At 38.4% G+C, this 17,135-nt stretch overlaps 1 protein-coding gene across 2 annotated transcripts in view; it reads right to left on the bottom strand.

Moving 5' to 3' along the window:
- Positions 1–16,453, bottom strand: part of TMEM170B (transmembrane protein 170B) — a 31,761-nt gene extending 15,308 nt beyond the window's left edge. Inside the window, exons 1-2 of one of the 2 annotated variants that reach the window (XM_072411689.1) lie at positions 16,003–16,453; positions 619–789 (exon numbers count right to left, since the gene is read on the bottom strand). In XM_072411689.1, coding sequence (XP_072267790.1) covers positions 619–789; positions 16,003–16,099 — 268 coding nt within the window. In that variant the 5' untranslated portion in view covers positions 16,100–16,453. Of the gene's footprint in view, positions 1–618; positions 790–8,026; positions 9,027–16,002 lie in introns of those variants that run through there. The other variant, XM_072411688.1, reaches the window with a different exon arrangement.
- Between the last annotated feature and the right edge of the window lie 682 nt (positions 16,454–17,135).

The following is a 17,135-nucleotide window of genomic DNA, read 5'->3' as shown; positions in this document are numbered from 1 at the left end:
AGGGCATATTTTGGCATTTCAAAAAATATAAGACAGTGACTTATAATCGGGGAAACAGGGTAACACACCTATCATTATTCCTTAATACACCAATAATTGCATAAGGACCAAAAAAGAGCCCATGAAGCTATAAAAACCATGAGATACCTTTAAAGGAACAGATATTTATTGTTGGCATATTTTATTTTAAAATATTTTTATAGGGCTCTATTTATAAAACAATCAATTACTGGCACATGGACCTGGAAGATTCCTACCAATATATGTCAGATTCCCTCTTTTATAAATAGAGCCCATAATGTAATATGTACCTACAATAATATAGTCTTATTAATGTCTTGGGAAATTAGTATAGTAATATAGTATTGGGCCTCGGGGCACAATTACGGTTTGCCATGGATATAGTTCTGTTTTTGGCAGAAAGAAAAGAGGAGGTGGGGCATTGGATGGCATTTGTGCAATACAGTATGCATGTTTTATGCCCACATACAGTGTATTGGAAATTAGCATCAGAACAGACAACAACAGAAGGTTAGAATCTGCTCAACAAGTAAGACATATGTATTTATAAATATTTATTTACAAATTGTCCAAAATTGGAAATAAAATACTACTTACTAGTTATCATTGCTCCGGTGACAGAAGCCAGGAACCCAATGCTGACCAAGACCACAGATATTAGTCTCCCTTGCTTGTGCTTCTGTAGCATGACAAACATCAGAACTCCTGCTGCTCCATGGACAAAGAGAGAAGAGAAGAGGGCCCACAGGAAAACCCAATACCACATCTCTGAAAAACAAAAATCATTAGTAAAAATTTTAAAAGCAGTCAATAACAGTCCAAAGACAAAAACACCTCTTTCTAAGCAGTCAGCTTGGGTTTGGGTATCTGGAGTCCTTCTTTAAAGTACACCTGTGCTGACAGAAACGTATGCAATGCCATTGCTGGTCTTCTTATTAAAAAGTATTATAACCATGCCTGCCTATTGCTTTAGTAGCAGCAGATAGAGAGTAAAGTAAGAATGCCTGATATGCATACTTGTTTCAGGCACTTAGCAAAAAAAGTACTGAAATTGGTAATTAACATCAGATGTTGAGCAGCCTCTGCTTTTATCCTAAGTCAGATATAAAGTACTCCACCGAATGCAGACCATTTTCATCAGATATTATTTTATGTGGACTTTGAAGTATTTTTGATGAGGATTTTAGATCTGTGTTCAGTTTTTCTCTAGCACGTCTAGTTTTTGTGAAATCCGTTATACAAATTGTTAACATATTACATCATTTACCAACAGTTTTCTTTTTTAAGGTAAGAGACCGTACTAACTGCGATTGATTTCATTTGTAATCATGCCTAGAAATTGCCTTAATGATCCAGTTTTTGTTACGTGTGTGGTTCATTCACGAAAAAAGCCCAACGTCGCCAAATTACCACAGAACTTAAAAAGATATACAAATTATATTTCGACTGTCCACTTGGTGACCAGGATAAATCTTGGGCTCCACCTCATCTGTACCAGTTGTTTCAACAGACTGCGTGACTGGCTAAATCGGCGTAAAGCAGCAATGACATTTGCAATCCTGATGGTGCAAGACCATCTAATCGACTGATATTTTTGCCACGTCAACAAAGGTGGATTCTCAGGTAAAACTAAGCACAAAATTGTATATCCCAGCCTCTATTCTGCAATTAGGCCTGTTCGTCATGATGGTTCATTGCCAGTTCCAGTACCGCCACATGATGGACTTGCTTGATGAGGAATGCACTGGAATTGCAGCCAATTACAACCCGAATCATCTGATCCTGACTACTTGGCCGATGAAGATTTACAACAAGAGTCCTTTACACAAGCAGAGCTGAATGATCTCGTTCGTGATCGAAATCTCTCCAAAGACAACTTCTTGCGTCAAGGTTTAAACAGAAACACTTGCTTGCAAAGGGTGTAACTGTAACTCACTACAGAAAACAAAATCATAACTTGACAACGTTCTTCACTAGTGATGGGTCACTGTGCTACTGTCATGATATGAATGCACTCTTTAACATTTTGTCAGAAGTGCATGTTCCATCTGAATGGCGTATCTTTATTGATTCCTCTAAAAGAAGCTTGAAAGCAGTCTTACTGCATAATGGTAATTTCAACCCATGTTTACCGATTGCCCATTCCGTTAATCTAAAGGAGTCCTATGACAACATGAAGTTACTACTAGCAATCCAGTATAAAACACACCAGTGGAACATCTGTGGGGATCTAAAGGTCATTGGCTTGCTGATGGGAATGGAAGGAGGATTCACAAAATATTGCTGTTTCCTATGCCCGTGGGACAGCCGATCAACGGGAGACCATTATGTCAAGCATGATTGGCTACCAAGAGATACCTATGAGCCCAAGACAAGCTGTGTCAAATTTCTGCCTCTGGTTGATCCGCATAAAATATTTCTGCCACCTCTCCATATCAAGTTAGGCTTGAAGAACCTTGTAAAGGCCATGGGCAAATCAACCTTCATGGGTTTTCAGTACCTTGTTAAAGAAGTTTCCAAACATAAGCCCTGCAAAAATAAAGGAAGGGATATTTATAGGACCACAGATCAAGACAGGATGTTTTGCAGGATGATGTTTTCAAACAGTCTCTCTCAGCAGCTGAGCTGGAAGCTTGGGATGCATTCAAGTGGCTGTGTGAAAATTTCCTGGACAACCATAAGTCTCCTGGATACAAGGAGGAGTTCAGAATTTGCTTGATTTATACCAGAAACTGGGTTGTCCCATGTCATTAAAAATATATTTCTTGCATTCACATATAGAATTCTTCCCAGAAAATCTTGGTATGGTGAGTGACGAACAAGGAGAACGTTATCACCAGGACATTCAGTTAATGGAGCACCGCTAACAGGGTTTCCGTAATGAAAGTATGATGGCTGACTACTGCTGGATGCTGTACTGCGACAATCCAAAGAGTACACAAGTAAATCATACTCTAAGCATTTCTAAAGAAACAATGGTACCTCACTGACACTGTTCAGTAGATCTATACCACAGTGTGCCTTATTTTACTTCACACTGAAGATGTATTAACATTCACTTCAATAGTGCTTACGTTTTAGCACAAAATACATGCACTTACAATGGTAACTATAATAGTACTCATAACTCAGGAATTGTACGTGTTAGGGAAAATTGAAAACAGATCTGAAATCTGCTTGAAAAACTGATTTAGAAAAGGTTGCTGTGGTTTCTGATGATTAAATTTTTTGTTGACCTGTGTAATCTGAGCCCTACCTATTGATGAATATCTGAACTCAACCACTCTCCTGTTCCTGAAACATGATACTAACAACATCATACTTACTTTTCAACAAGAGACATTGTCTGCCTATTCAAGATATCCCCTCCATTCTCTAAAACAGTGATTTTCAACCACTGTGCCGCAGCAAACTAGTGTGCCGTGAGAGATCTTCAGGTGAACTTTGGGAAATTATCCAGGTACCATTGTCAAGTGTCTGTGTTGTAATGACTGGCAGAGTAATGTAATACTCTTCCATGTTAGTGGGTGGCAGTAGGTAGCTTAATTGCCTTTTTCAATGTAAAAAATGTGCCGTGGCTCACAAAAGGTTGAAAAACACTGCTCTAAAACACTGCATGACAATACACAGAACCTATGGAGGAAAAAATTATAATATACTTATCTATCCTAGGTTTCCTCAAGAATACCCAAGACAAGAATTAAATCATCCTCCTACCACCAGATCTTGGAGAATATTATGTAGTCCAAATGTCATTAAAAGACAATTCTACACTGTGCCACAGCATCTTTTTATGAGATTTCTGCTACTTAGTAATCTTAGGGATCTTGTGGACAGAAGAATTACATTACTGGCTATGAATACTGGATAAAGGAAAGTTTAATATATTTGTATAATTTTGGGTTTAATGCAGCAATTAGGTTAGCAGGAGGCCACGTTAAACAGGTGGACTTTAAGTGGTAGAAGGTCCACTTTAAGGCTAGGTTTGCAAAGCTTTAACACAGTGATAACGATACTTATTTTCAAAAAAGGGGCAGCTGAGATGAATGCCAAATTAGGATCCTTGTCCTAAATATTTGTTTTTTTAGTTTTGCGAATACAGATTTTAATATACATCACACATGGCTATTATTCTCTTAATACAAGTGTTTCCTCAATCCACTTGACATTTCAGGTGATGTGCAGTGAATGTACAAAAGTTTAAGAGCTTACAGCTAATTGCACAGTACACATTTTTATCTTGGAGACCTATATAGTTACACATTCCTAAAAACTATGAACATTTCAGATATACCACTAATAATACTAATAATAATACCACTAATCATTACCAGTCATCACTTTTCACAGGCTGTTGAGTTCACAATAGGATATATATATATTATTTCCTGAAAATGACTCATCTATATGAGATGAATTCTATGAAACCTGCTAACAAGTGAACCCTAGTATGCAAGTGGAAATGGTAAAAATAGCTAAACCAGCTCATTCAAGAGCAACAGCATCAGTGACATTTATGGTGAACATACCATGTTCTATTATTTAGGGCCACAAATTAAAACAGTACTAACCTAGCAAAAAAGTGTTTGTAATATTCCATGAAATGGTACACTTGGTTTGGAATCCAGCCTAGCCTGTGACTGGATAGTGATAGGGCAGAACACTGATACAGGCATTCATATTTTCCTCTCTCCAGTATAAGTATGTACACCATGTTGACTCTAAAGTTTTAAACCATCTGACCTTTCCTCCCCTAGTCCTAGGAGAGTTCCACCTTATGGGGGGGACAGTAGGCTGATAACTAACTCGGGGTGCATCAATTTTATTTAAACATATTTTGATTTTACTCTGTATTTTTTCTTTATGTTTGTGTAATATACTGTATGGATAAATACATAGGCAAAAATAAAAATAATCAATATTTTCTGTACTACTATTGCAGTTCTATTTTATTTACATATATTTATATTTATCATTGGTTAGTTGCTACTTCCAGTCTCAGGTTTTCTAATTTAAGGCTATGTACACACGTTCAATAATTGTGGTTGGAAAGAATCTTTCACCATCCTTTCCAGCGACAAAAGTCTTAACGAGTGCTGTACATACAGCGCCGTTCTGCTCCATGGAGAGGGGGGAGAACAAGCGCTGTACACACACCAGGTTCTTGTATGATACTAGCCCTGAGGCAATTATCAGATGAGAATCATCTAACCTGTGAACGTAGCCGAAGTCTTTTCACCTTGCAAAAATAGCCCAATAAAGCATACCTGGTAATGCCAATCTGAAATAAATGACATTATACTTGTCATTAGTTGATGCTATATGAAAATCTTGTACATCCAGCTAACAGTTCATATAGACTGGGTGTCAGGTGGTATTGTCTTTTACATTAGGAATTTTTGAAACAGAACATCGGTACATCAAATCAATTTCAAGATATACTGTAGTTATCATTAGGACAGTACCTCTTTCTTAGCATGTCTAAAAAAATGATATTCTCAAATTGTAATGTAATGTGACTCAAAGCCTAGACAGGGATCAAATGTTCGCTAGGAATTGAGTCAGTTATTTTCAGTAAAAAAGACCCTGTTCTAATAACTTCCAGTAGATCACATTTACTGCAACAAAGCCAATAATCACTATAATTCAAGAGGTCTTTTTTGTTAATGCTACAGCGCGACAAACAAATGTCCTGTAAAATGATCAAGGACATAAACCTGATATACAGTAAGAAAAAAACATTTTAATCTTCTGTGCTTCTAAATTGCCAACATTAATGCCAAATCATTGCACATAAGTTGTATCTGGAATTAGCTAGTTAAAACACTTGAGTTTTTTTAGTAGGTGCATGAACAAAAAAAACAGGTACATACATACTGTGAGCACTCATTCACATCTATGCACCTATTTACTGTTCATTTGTTTAAAATATGAGCTTGTTAAGTGCATCACAAACATAACAAATGGATTGTTAATCACATACTTGATCTATGCTATTACAATGCAAAGCACCAGACATGTATGCACTTTTACAGTGTGTAGGAGAAACACATGCTGGGAACTGTTAACTTGTTTTTTTGTTTTCTTTCATCAATGCAGATCCTTGGATAAAGATGAAGTTGAAAACTTCCTAAATATGTTTATCTTCCAAGATGTATGGTAAGAACTGTCAGCACATCAGTCAGCAGATATGTGAATTGCAGTAAATCCTTGTGTGAAAGCACAGGGGTTACCAAGGCAAGATATAAAATATTTAGACAGTTAGATGCTAACCCAATAAATAACACTTTCCCATCCAGATATAGTATACAGTGAAATGTATTTTGCCCCGGTGCAAAAAGTAAACCTTAAGACCTATACATTCCTTCTGACCCTGCTCTCTTACCCAAATCAGTGTGGTAGAGTATTCCTTGGAGGTGTCCATGTTGCTGACGTGGACACTTTGGACCTGATTTATTAAAGCCTTCCAAGACCGGAGAGGATACACGTTCATCAGTGAACCTGGGTGATTCAGCAAACCTGTATTGGATCCGGTCCAGGATTCAAAACATTTGCTAGCAAATAGCAAATGATTTTAAGAAATCCATTCCAGGTTTAACATCCCTGGCAGTATTCCCGAGAGTGGCTCTGGGTAAATTTTCTATAACAAAAGCGGTAACCCCGAGCCACACTCGGGATGGAATTGCCAGGGAGTTTAAAAGTCCTACCTGGTTTCCCCATTCCAGCGGTGTCTTCCAGTGGTGACCGTGGCGTCCTACAACAGATTCCGGACATCGCCAGGTTACGCAGATGCCCGGCCGGCATCACCAGGGGAAGAAGATGCTGGCCATCTGCATAACATGGTGATGCCCGGCTGGCATCTCCCCGAGAGTGTTTGGCTGGAGGACGGGACTGTTGGCGGGAAATTTAAAATACTAAGTATTTTAAAATGTACCGCTTTTACATTTAAAAATACTTTGTATTCATACTGCCAGGGAGGGTAATGGATCACCCAGCTTCACTGATGAAAGTGTATCCTCTCCAGTCTTGGAGAGCTTTATTAAATCAGGCCCTTTGCATCAGCTCCCTAGTGATAGGGTCGTGTCAGATTCCAGAAGCAGAGCAGGTTTCCAGTCTTTTTGAAGTGGTGGATGCTTTGTATTTTTTTTTAGGCTAAGAACATTTTTACCAAGTACAGAAAATACCCTTTGATCTTGCTAGAAATGAAATTGCTTTGTCACTTTATCTTTACTGCATAAACTACTACTCCTATCACTTCATCAAAAAACATTAACAAAAGGATGACTTGCTTAATGTCCATGTTTGGAACAGTTGATACTTCTACCCATCCCAAGGCTTAGAAGTTGGATTTTGGGAGATCTGAGGACAACAGAGGTTCCTGCAAGTCTAGATGACAGCTTGGTCACTGTGATGGAAGGAGCTCTGATGGAGGCTTCTGTTTTGACCTAAAGTGAGCCTTCCATGGCAAAGGGTATGTCAAATTTTTCGAGGGGTATTCCTGCCTTTGTCCTCCTTTGACACTTCCAGGTCATTCATGACTAAATTCTAGTTATAACTGAATTCTAGTTATAGAAAAAGATATGCTCCCAGACAAGATGAAATCACACACACAATGTGTTGTGCATTTTTTTTTACAAATGTCTTTTTAAAGCAAGTTGTGTTGGGGGACAAGGGACAAAAAAAGAGTACATTTCCACTGTTTACTAGGAACTGTATGCGTCAAAAGCAGTTCCTGCATAAATTATTTCTACAAACAAGACTTTCTTTGCAAATTTATTGTCCCATATATATTGTTACAATATTATTAAATGTGCAGATCAAAAAAAAATATTTTGACCTGCACATGATTTTTTTCTTCAAAATAAAATTTTCACATCTTTATCCATTTGTCAAGCAGTCCTTAGTAAAGCAAATTGATTCCTAATTATATTTTTTATTTCTTTTTTTCCTTTTAGCTATTAATTTTCTACTAAAAGTCTCTTTTATTATGCTTTGATTTTTTCATTAATACTTTCTCTCTTCCTCTACCTTTCTTTTCTTATGCTTTGTTGAATTTTGTAGCAACCCTTTAAAAAAACACAATTTTTTTCAAAAGCTTTTATTGCGTTTTTATTTACTTTGCCAAGCTCTGTACCAGCAACATAACTCAGTGTCGGTAACGGTACACATTATAGAATAGGATATTCACTTCACTTCCATAGTAACACAAAATACAAACACTGGTCACATTAAAAAAAAACAATCATATTTGCTGTTTTATTTGGTATATATATTGTCTAAAAAAAATAAAATAATTTTTAAAGAAAATATTGCTAATATTAAAGTCCAATTCCCCTCATCAGAACAGAAAAGTATCTACTGGGTCTACTTATAAAGCAGTGAATCTGATATTCTCTGAAACAAACACTAGTGGAGGAACTTTCTGGTCAATGACATTAAATGATTCTCCACCAGGGAATGTTTGAGGGATTGTCAGATTCACTGCTTTATAAAAAGACCCCTATATATGTTTGTTATCTTTATGTAGAGATAATATAAAGGTATTGCCAATCAGTAGGCTAATAGATATCATGTAAAAATGACCCATCTAGCTGTTACAGTCTAATAATCTTCTGCACACTGTAATTTTAATTGAAAAAATGTTTTGAGATGCACAATAGATACCAAAATATTTTGTACTTATAGGCGCCTATGAAGTTATTTTGGATTGCACCCACCCCTATCCCAAAAGTAGGTTTTGGATTTGATCTTTAGCTATCTGCTGAACTGCAACATACATTTTCTGTTACAAATTTCTTAAATGATAACAAAAAAAACAGCAGGAATTGTGAAACTGAGCTACAAATAAACACTGTATACTACATGCTAGGAAATCAGGAGTCTGTGAAGCATGCTGAGGGTTCTCTGCTGATGACAGTCATTTTTCTTAGAAGCAGTGAGTATGCTCTTGGTCAGTGAAAGAGCTGTTCACATTCTTGTGAAAATTGCTGAATAATTATTGTTAGCTTCAGGAAGACATAAAAAGACAATAGAAAGGGGAGTATAAGGATCTTTATAGCACATTCATTTATATTCTGTGTTTATCAGAACAAAGGATTATATATATTAACATTAGCACTCCAAATGCATATCACATGAGATAAAAACAAATTGCACTCATAGGCACCAATTCACACCTGTGCAGCCTGATGCGATGTGTCATTGTATGTTATGTCATGTGCTAAGTATTGCCTTATGACAGTCTACTCATTTTAATGGGCTGGCAAGTCGCCACAATTGCTTTAAATTAGAACGGCACATCTTATTCAATGCAGCATGCCAAACCACATGCTCCCCATATAAGAAGCTTTAGGGAGTCATTAAAAATAAATCACCAGTGATATAAAATGAATCAGTCACCTATCTATCACAGAGGCTTTTCTCTAGTTCCTGGGCTGCCATCATAAAATGCCATCAGGATGCAGTTCAGACATCTACTTCTTCCAATTATGCTTGTTTCTTGGCATAGTAATCCAGCTTCTCCCAAGTTTTTTTTTATTTCTGAGGAGCCCTAAAATATTTTTCAATTTTCTAGGAACCCTTAAAAAAATGTTTAGGTCTTGGGGAACCCAGGTAAAATTAATTTATTGGAAGTCAGTGGGGAAAAAGCCAATCAATTGCTAGCCCTATTACAATAGTGGTTACTATATCACCTTTATAAACAACTAAAAAATATAATTTAAGTCATGCAGCTGGTTCTACCAAGTAGTGATGGCCCCAGAACTATGCAGGCATCATCAAATGGAAGGTTTGAGGAAATCCTAGCAATCTCTGGAGAAATGCTAGAGTTCCAGTGAAATCTGATTAAGAATGGCTGTAGTAATCTTTTGGCTTCAGTGCTTTGTACAGGTATTAGGTATTATAACTGTTCTGAGTCTGCTGTATCACTTTCAGGACCTCAGCAATGACATCCTCCCCATGTTTTCTTTTTTTTTTGGTTCTGTTAAAGCTAATATCAATGCAAACAGCTGATATACTAGTCAAATACAAACAAGAGACGTGTCCTACTTGCCATAACTGTGTGACAAAATCTATGACAGTTAGCTAAACTTTTGAGTTGCATGCTCATTGCATGCTGGGACAGTGATTTGAAAAGTTTTAAAGGCAAAGAATCGGAAAAAAAAAGTATAAAAAGTATGGAATAAAAAGTAATGAATGTGTGTTTCTTTATTTGCCTTGATTATCTAATACAGGGTTTTTTAAACTTTAAACTTTAAACCTGGTACGGCCTAGCCCGTAATTCGTTCCGGCCTAACGCCCCCTGGCCGGTCCGGCCTAATGCTGGCTGGACCTGTGTTGCCGGCCAGATCTGCCAGGGGGGCGTTAGGAACCACAGGAGCCGCTGAAGCTCCGGTACCGCTTCCTTGCTGTGGCTCCCCTATTTACCAGGGCCAGCGTTGATACTTCCGCCGCCACGGTAAATAGGGAAAGGTCCCTGAAGGGGAATCCCTCTCCTCTGCAATGCATACTGAGGAGAGGGATTTCACTTCAGGGGGTGTTCCCAGGTGGTGGGTGGATCCATTAGGGCGGGACTCAGAGCACAGCCTAGTGTGCTCCCGCCCACCCCTGAAATGGCCTAGTGGCCATAAAAGTTTGCCGACCCCTGCTCTAATAGTATAATTAGTAATAATCTCTTAGGAGCCTGAGCATATATGGGGAACAAAACAAGTTGTTTTTCTAAGTTTATGTCCTGCCTCTGTTCTTTCTTACAATATCACATTTATTAGAATGATAATGCCCATATAATAATATAATAAAAATATCACATTTATAATAATAATAATCTATAGTCTGATTGTCCCTTCTATATTGTGTGGATTCAAATGTATGATGTCTTCCCAAAGGAACTGCCCTGTTAATTTACCTGTTCGATACAACCTATTTAGAGGTGAAATTAAAAATAAAAACCAAAAGATGGTAGAAACACTTAAAATGAAAAGAAAAGGCACTGTGGGTCATGCTTACAGTCTTAGCTAATAAAATGTGAATAGAGCATGATACTTTATTTTGAAAAACCTTTGAAACTGAAACCATACACATTTTATTACATGTCAATCCACAATTGACATTCTCTGTACATTCTTTTTTAGGTTAACCAAAAATATGTAATGTGAGGATCCACCTAAACCATCCATTTAATGTGTACCCAGTCAGGCACATCATTGTTCTACACAGTGGTAGATCTGGAGGACACTGCAATCACATCATTGCATGTATGGGTTTAGACTTTATATTTGGCCTGTGGGCGGTCAGGAAGTAAAACAATTTCTGCTTGGATGCTTTGGGTTTCTTCTGTGTAGTGAATATGGTGTTAAATTCCTAACACAATACCTCTCTACCCAAAGACAAAACAAGAGTGTTAACTACAAGAAAAACTCCACTTAGTATTCCAGAGGAGTTCTAACAAGCATAAAGAACCCTGGAAACCTTCTATGCCCCCATTATGAGGAGCTAAGTAACAGAGGTAATGCCTTGGATGCCAAAATACCAAGAAGACTTTTAAGCCTGAGATTGAATGAGAGACCACTGTGCCATAAGCATACAGTTCTGGCTTCATTCCCAGCTTTGTTCTAAGCACTGTAATTCACAACCATAGTGATATGTATGTCTATATTGATACGTATGCAGCTATACACTGAACTGGGTGAATGTCTTTGTGGCCAGCATTGTAGAGTAGACCTTGGGCTATTATCAGTGCACTCCCATCAGTTTATTGGGATTATACATACAGATCATTGTACATGGGTATGTGACATGGGTTTACGAAGAATATTTGAAGAACTTGGAATAGAGTATTTGAAACTTGAATTGGATCTCTTTGGTATACTATTTCCAATCCCATCATGTGATGGTGTTTGATGAATCTAAACAATGTTATCAGGGATAGAAAATTGTGCAGATCTTTTGTGCATAATAATATTATTATTTTTAAAAGAAAACATTTACTAAAAGCAATAGAAAGGATGATATTACTGAACATGTCTAAAAATAAAACATTTTAACACGCGGAAAGCTAACATTTGCTTACTTAGAAGATCACTAAAGTGCACCAAAGAGCATTAAAAATTTTTTACCATTGCCATGGGCCCTGTAGAGTCTTGAGCAGCTGCTTGTTCAGCTCTTATTATTATTACAAACGGTGGCATCAATAGCCTACCATGTATTTTAATGTTTGTCATGTAATGCAGAAAAAAAGGTAAATAGAGATTCAGTGGTCAATGGATGATACAATTCACCCCCCATTACCATGCCTGCCCGCTGTTTATACCAGGGTTTCCCAAACAGGGTAACATGATTCCCTTGGGTTCCTCCAGAAGTTGTTAGGGGTTCCAATGAGCAATTTGTGCCTCTCAGGTCAGATTTACTGATACCAATCTTATTTTCCATACCTGTAAGAGTGACATTCTTCCCACTGGCCAGCAATATAAGAGTCATTCTTTCTATTGACCACCACACTGATGTATTGTAAGCAGTGAATACACTTCAGGGTTCTCCCCAGGCCCTTTTAGCTGGGTGCACCACCCGGCACTTTTCAGCACCCACCCGGCTGTTTTTGGGTGGTTACCAAAGAGTTTGGACACAATACAGGGGCTACCACCCACCTACAATTTCTTCCCACCCAGCTTAAAAAAATTTCTGGGTTAAGTACTGCACTTATTATAAAAGCGGTTCCCCTAAACCTGAAAGTTAAATCAAGAGTTCCCCTGGGCAAAAATGCCAAGACAGGTTGGTTTATACAATGAAAAAAATTGAGGAAAGGTGGAATGTACTATGACTAGACAACAACCTGATAGAGGAATTATCCAAGGTGCTGAAGGCTACCAACAAGGCTGGACACTTATCAGTAAAGCTCTGATGGAACAAATCACCCATTCATATACATACAACTGTGTATACAATTAATAGACTAGATGATAAATGTGTGGTACTTAGACTTATGGTCACCTCCATGGGGGCACTATCCAAGATGCTGAAGGCTACCATACTGGACCAAATGTTGCCATGCAAGGCTGGCCACTTACCAGTCAGTCTCTAATGAGGAAAGTCACCCCCTCATTACAATATCAGTCTCACTGTCTTTACATTGAATGAACTACACGAAAAGTATGTTGTAAACTGAAGGGCTCCTTGGTGGGGGTGCTATCCAAGGCGCTGGAGGCTACCATAAAAGACTGGCCATTTACCAATCAGGCTGTTATACATTATATACAATATATGTACACAAATACACACATACATCTCAAATTCGCAGTGGATTCGCCAGAATGCAAATAAATCATCGCAGTCGCTTAGGGTGTGGCGGACCTGTTTCACCTTTAAAAGGCTTCTTTAGGGGTACATATGACAGGTGATGTGATAGCTAAATTGTTGGGGACCAAATCTTGGTATTTACTTACTGTAATACTTAACAACTACAATCAAAAGATTTATTAATATTCATCATTTTACTTACTACTATTTATCATTATTGCTATATAGTTAGGACTCAAATGCTGTTTAATCACAAATATTTCCTTCCCATAATAATATATCCATTGATTCTTCCACCCCCACCCCCCTCCCCGAATTGCTTTCAGCACAGTTACAACTCATATGTGAGTCAATCACAAATGTCCCCTTTCCACTGACTCTCCAAATCCCCCCTTCATTCCCCATCCTTTCTGTCTTTTGCTGCTGTGTGTGTCTCTCCCCTGCTTTCAGTACAGTTATAACTCACACCTCATTCATCACAAAACATTTCCTTCTGACAATATATTCACCTATTAATCACCCCCCCCCCCCTCATCTCTCTCATGATTTGTCTCTACATAACTTTTGGCAATGTATTCTTCATACTTATTTTATTTATTATTTAGATTATTTTTCCACCATACTCATTAATATATTCTATTGAAATATTCCATTGTGTTTACACCTGGAACTAGTATTACCCAAATAATAATAAAGCCGTCAAGCCTTACCAATGTGAACACAAACCTTCCATTATACTTCATTAGACTATACAATATTTTTCCAGCAATAATAAATATAGAATAAGTTAAGTTTTAACCCTTTAACCTTATCCTATTATATATCTTCTAAGCCTATCTTTTCATATTTTTCTACCATTTACATCACCCTACAATCACCTAATAAACCCAACTGTCCCCTCACCTTTCATTCAGATTACAATGAATTACAAATGGAGAACCTCATCATTAGTAACACCACCATGAGTAATATTTGTTTAATACCTTTTTGTCTTTCAAACAATTGTACAATTCTTACTCCATAGGATTACAACTTTTTACCCTCAATTTCGGACTTTTTCCAATTGCCACTGAAACCTCAGAAGCTTCTTTAATACACCCGGTCCAATCAGCCCGAAATGTTAGTCCTAACACTTTATTGTTCAACAATTTACCATTTCACTCATAAACTATTCCTAATCTTTAGATTGTAGTAGGATAAACCGTGAATACTAAGACTTGGTTCCCAATAATCATCACATGTCATATCTACCCCTAAAGAAGCCTACTAAAGGTGAAACAAGCTGGGACCACCCTACGCAACTTATTTATTAGATTCTGGGACTATCTGTTGCGAATGTGAGAACGTATATCCCCTCCCGGCTAACACTATTCTATAGTAATGAGTGTATGGTGCCTATCATTAGGCTACAATCATGCTTTACATGTAATACTTGTTATATGCAATACTTGTTGTTATACCTATATAAATGTATACATTTAGCTCAGTTTATGAACCTGATGTTTGACAAAATATATTGTTTGTATGCCTAAAAGCCCTCTCTTTTCTGTTTGTCTTTTTTTTTACTGTGCTGGCAGATCACCTTTACTTTGAACTACTATATCTATTTAACTTGTGTGGGGGGCAGTATACAAGGTTGGCAAGTTACAGATCACTTTCTAATGATACAAGTCACCCACTCATTACCATAATAAGCCCGCTGTCTATACCATGAATATACTAGTATACTAGTACTACTAAGTATGTTAGACTACATGGCACCCTTATTGGGGTAATATACAAGTATTATACAAGGATTTGGAGGCTAACACAAGGCTGGCTACTTTCTGATCAGTCTCTAATGACACAAGTCACCCACTCATTACAATAATAAGCCCAATGATTATACCATGACTATACTAGTATAATAGGACTTATTCTACATAGCACCCTAATGGGGGTAATATACAAGTATTATACAAGTCTGGCCACTTTCTGATCAGTCTCTAATGACACAAGTCACCCACTCATTACAATAATAAGCCCAATGATTATACCATGACTATACTAGTATAATAGGACTTATTCTACATAGCACCCTAATGGGGGTAATATACAAGTATTATACAAGTCTGGCCACTTTCTGATCAGTCTCTAATGACACAAGTCACCCACTCATTACAATAATAAGCCCAATGATTATACCATGACTATACTAGTATAATAGGACTTATTCTACATAGCAACCTAATGGGGGTAATATACAAGTATTATACAAGTCTGGCCACTTACCGATCAGTCTCTGATGATACAAGTCACCCCTCATTACCATAAGACCATCTTTCATACAATCATTAGACTAAAGCTGAGAGGTGTGTTGTACTTCCAGGAGACCCCAATGGGGGGCAGTATACAGGGTGCAGAGAGCCACTTACCTGCCAGTCTCTAATGACACAACTGCCCCCATAATAAACCTAGCTTATGTACTGACCAGACTAGAGGTAAGTATTTTGTACTTAGACTCCATGACACCACTAAGGTTCTGGAAGCCATCACACAAGGCTGGCCACTTACCAGCCAGTCCCAAGTGTTGTAAGTCACTCATCACCATATCACCCCATTGTTTATACTATGACTAGACAACAGGAAAAGTGTGTTAGATTCCATGACACCCCAATAGGGTCACCGTGCAGGGTGCTGGAGGCCACTTACCGGTCAGGCTCCTCAGCACTGTCCCGTGCGCCCACAGGCTCAGGACTTGTTGTACAGACAGGTTGATCATAGACAGGTCCTCCTTCTCCGCTTTCATTGTCGGTCAGTAGGTGCTCGTCAGCCGGTGAGGTGCTGGGGGAAGATGGGGAGCTGTGAGTCCCGGGGCTCCCAGACAGCTGCTGCTCCTCCTCCTCCAGCAGCAGCACAAGGAGCTCAAGCAGCAAGAGGCCAAGCAAGGATGGCCGGGGGATGAGAGGGGGACGCAGCTGGACCGGGGAGGAGAAGCAGCCTCGCAGGGGAGACATTGAGGAAGAGGAGGACAAGCTGCAAGGCACCCCCAGCCCTGTGTGACTAGCTCTGCCGGCCAGAGGAACTACCGCACACAGCAGCCACCGACCTTGTGTGTGTGCGGTGCATGGAGCCAGGCAACCAACCTGCATCCTCCAGCACCATCACCATCATGAGATGTCCCCTCCTTCCTCCCATCATCACCCCACCATCATCATCCTGGGGGAGGAGACTGCCAGCCCCTGGATGGAGGAGAGATGGGGAATCATGTACAGAGATACACAGCTTCTACTATATAATATTCACTATGACAGGAGATTCACCCCACATAGGCTGCAATGTGTCTCACCCAGACACCTGGATCCTAGAAATAATATTATTATTATTATTTATAGGGGGAATATCCTGTCACGTCCAGTCCTAGGGATTCATAGCTTCCAATATATAATATTCACTATGACAGGAGATTCACCCCACATAGGCTGCAATGTGTCTTACCCAGACACCTGGATCCTAGAAATAATAATATTATTATAGGAGGAATATCCTGTTATGTCCAGTCCTAGGGATTCATAGCTTCTCATATATAATATTTACTATGACAGGAGATTCACCCCAAACAGGCTGCATTGTGTCTTATCCAGACACCTGTATCCTAGAAATATTATTATTTATAGGAGGAATATCCTGTCATGTACACTCCTAGGGATTCACAGCTTCCAATATATAATCACTATGACAGGAGATTCACCCCAAACAGGCTGCATTGTGTCTGGTTCAGACACCTGTATCCTAGAAATATTATTATTATTATATATAGGGGGAATATCCTGTCATGTCTAGCC

Source organism: Pyxicephalus adspersus, chromosome 5 (assembly GCF_032062135.1).
Source record: "Pyxicephalus adspersus chromosome 5, UCB_Pads_2.0, whole genome shotgun sequence".
Lineage (NCBI taxonomy): Eukaryota > Metazoa > Chordata > Amphibia > Anura > Pyxicephalidae > Pyxicephalus > Pyxicephalus adspersus.
Note: the sequence above shows the minus strand (reverse complement) of the source record. Positions and strands in the feature narration are given on the sequence as shown.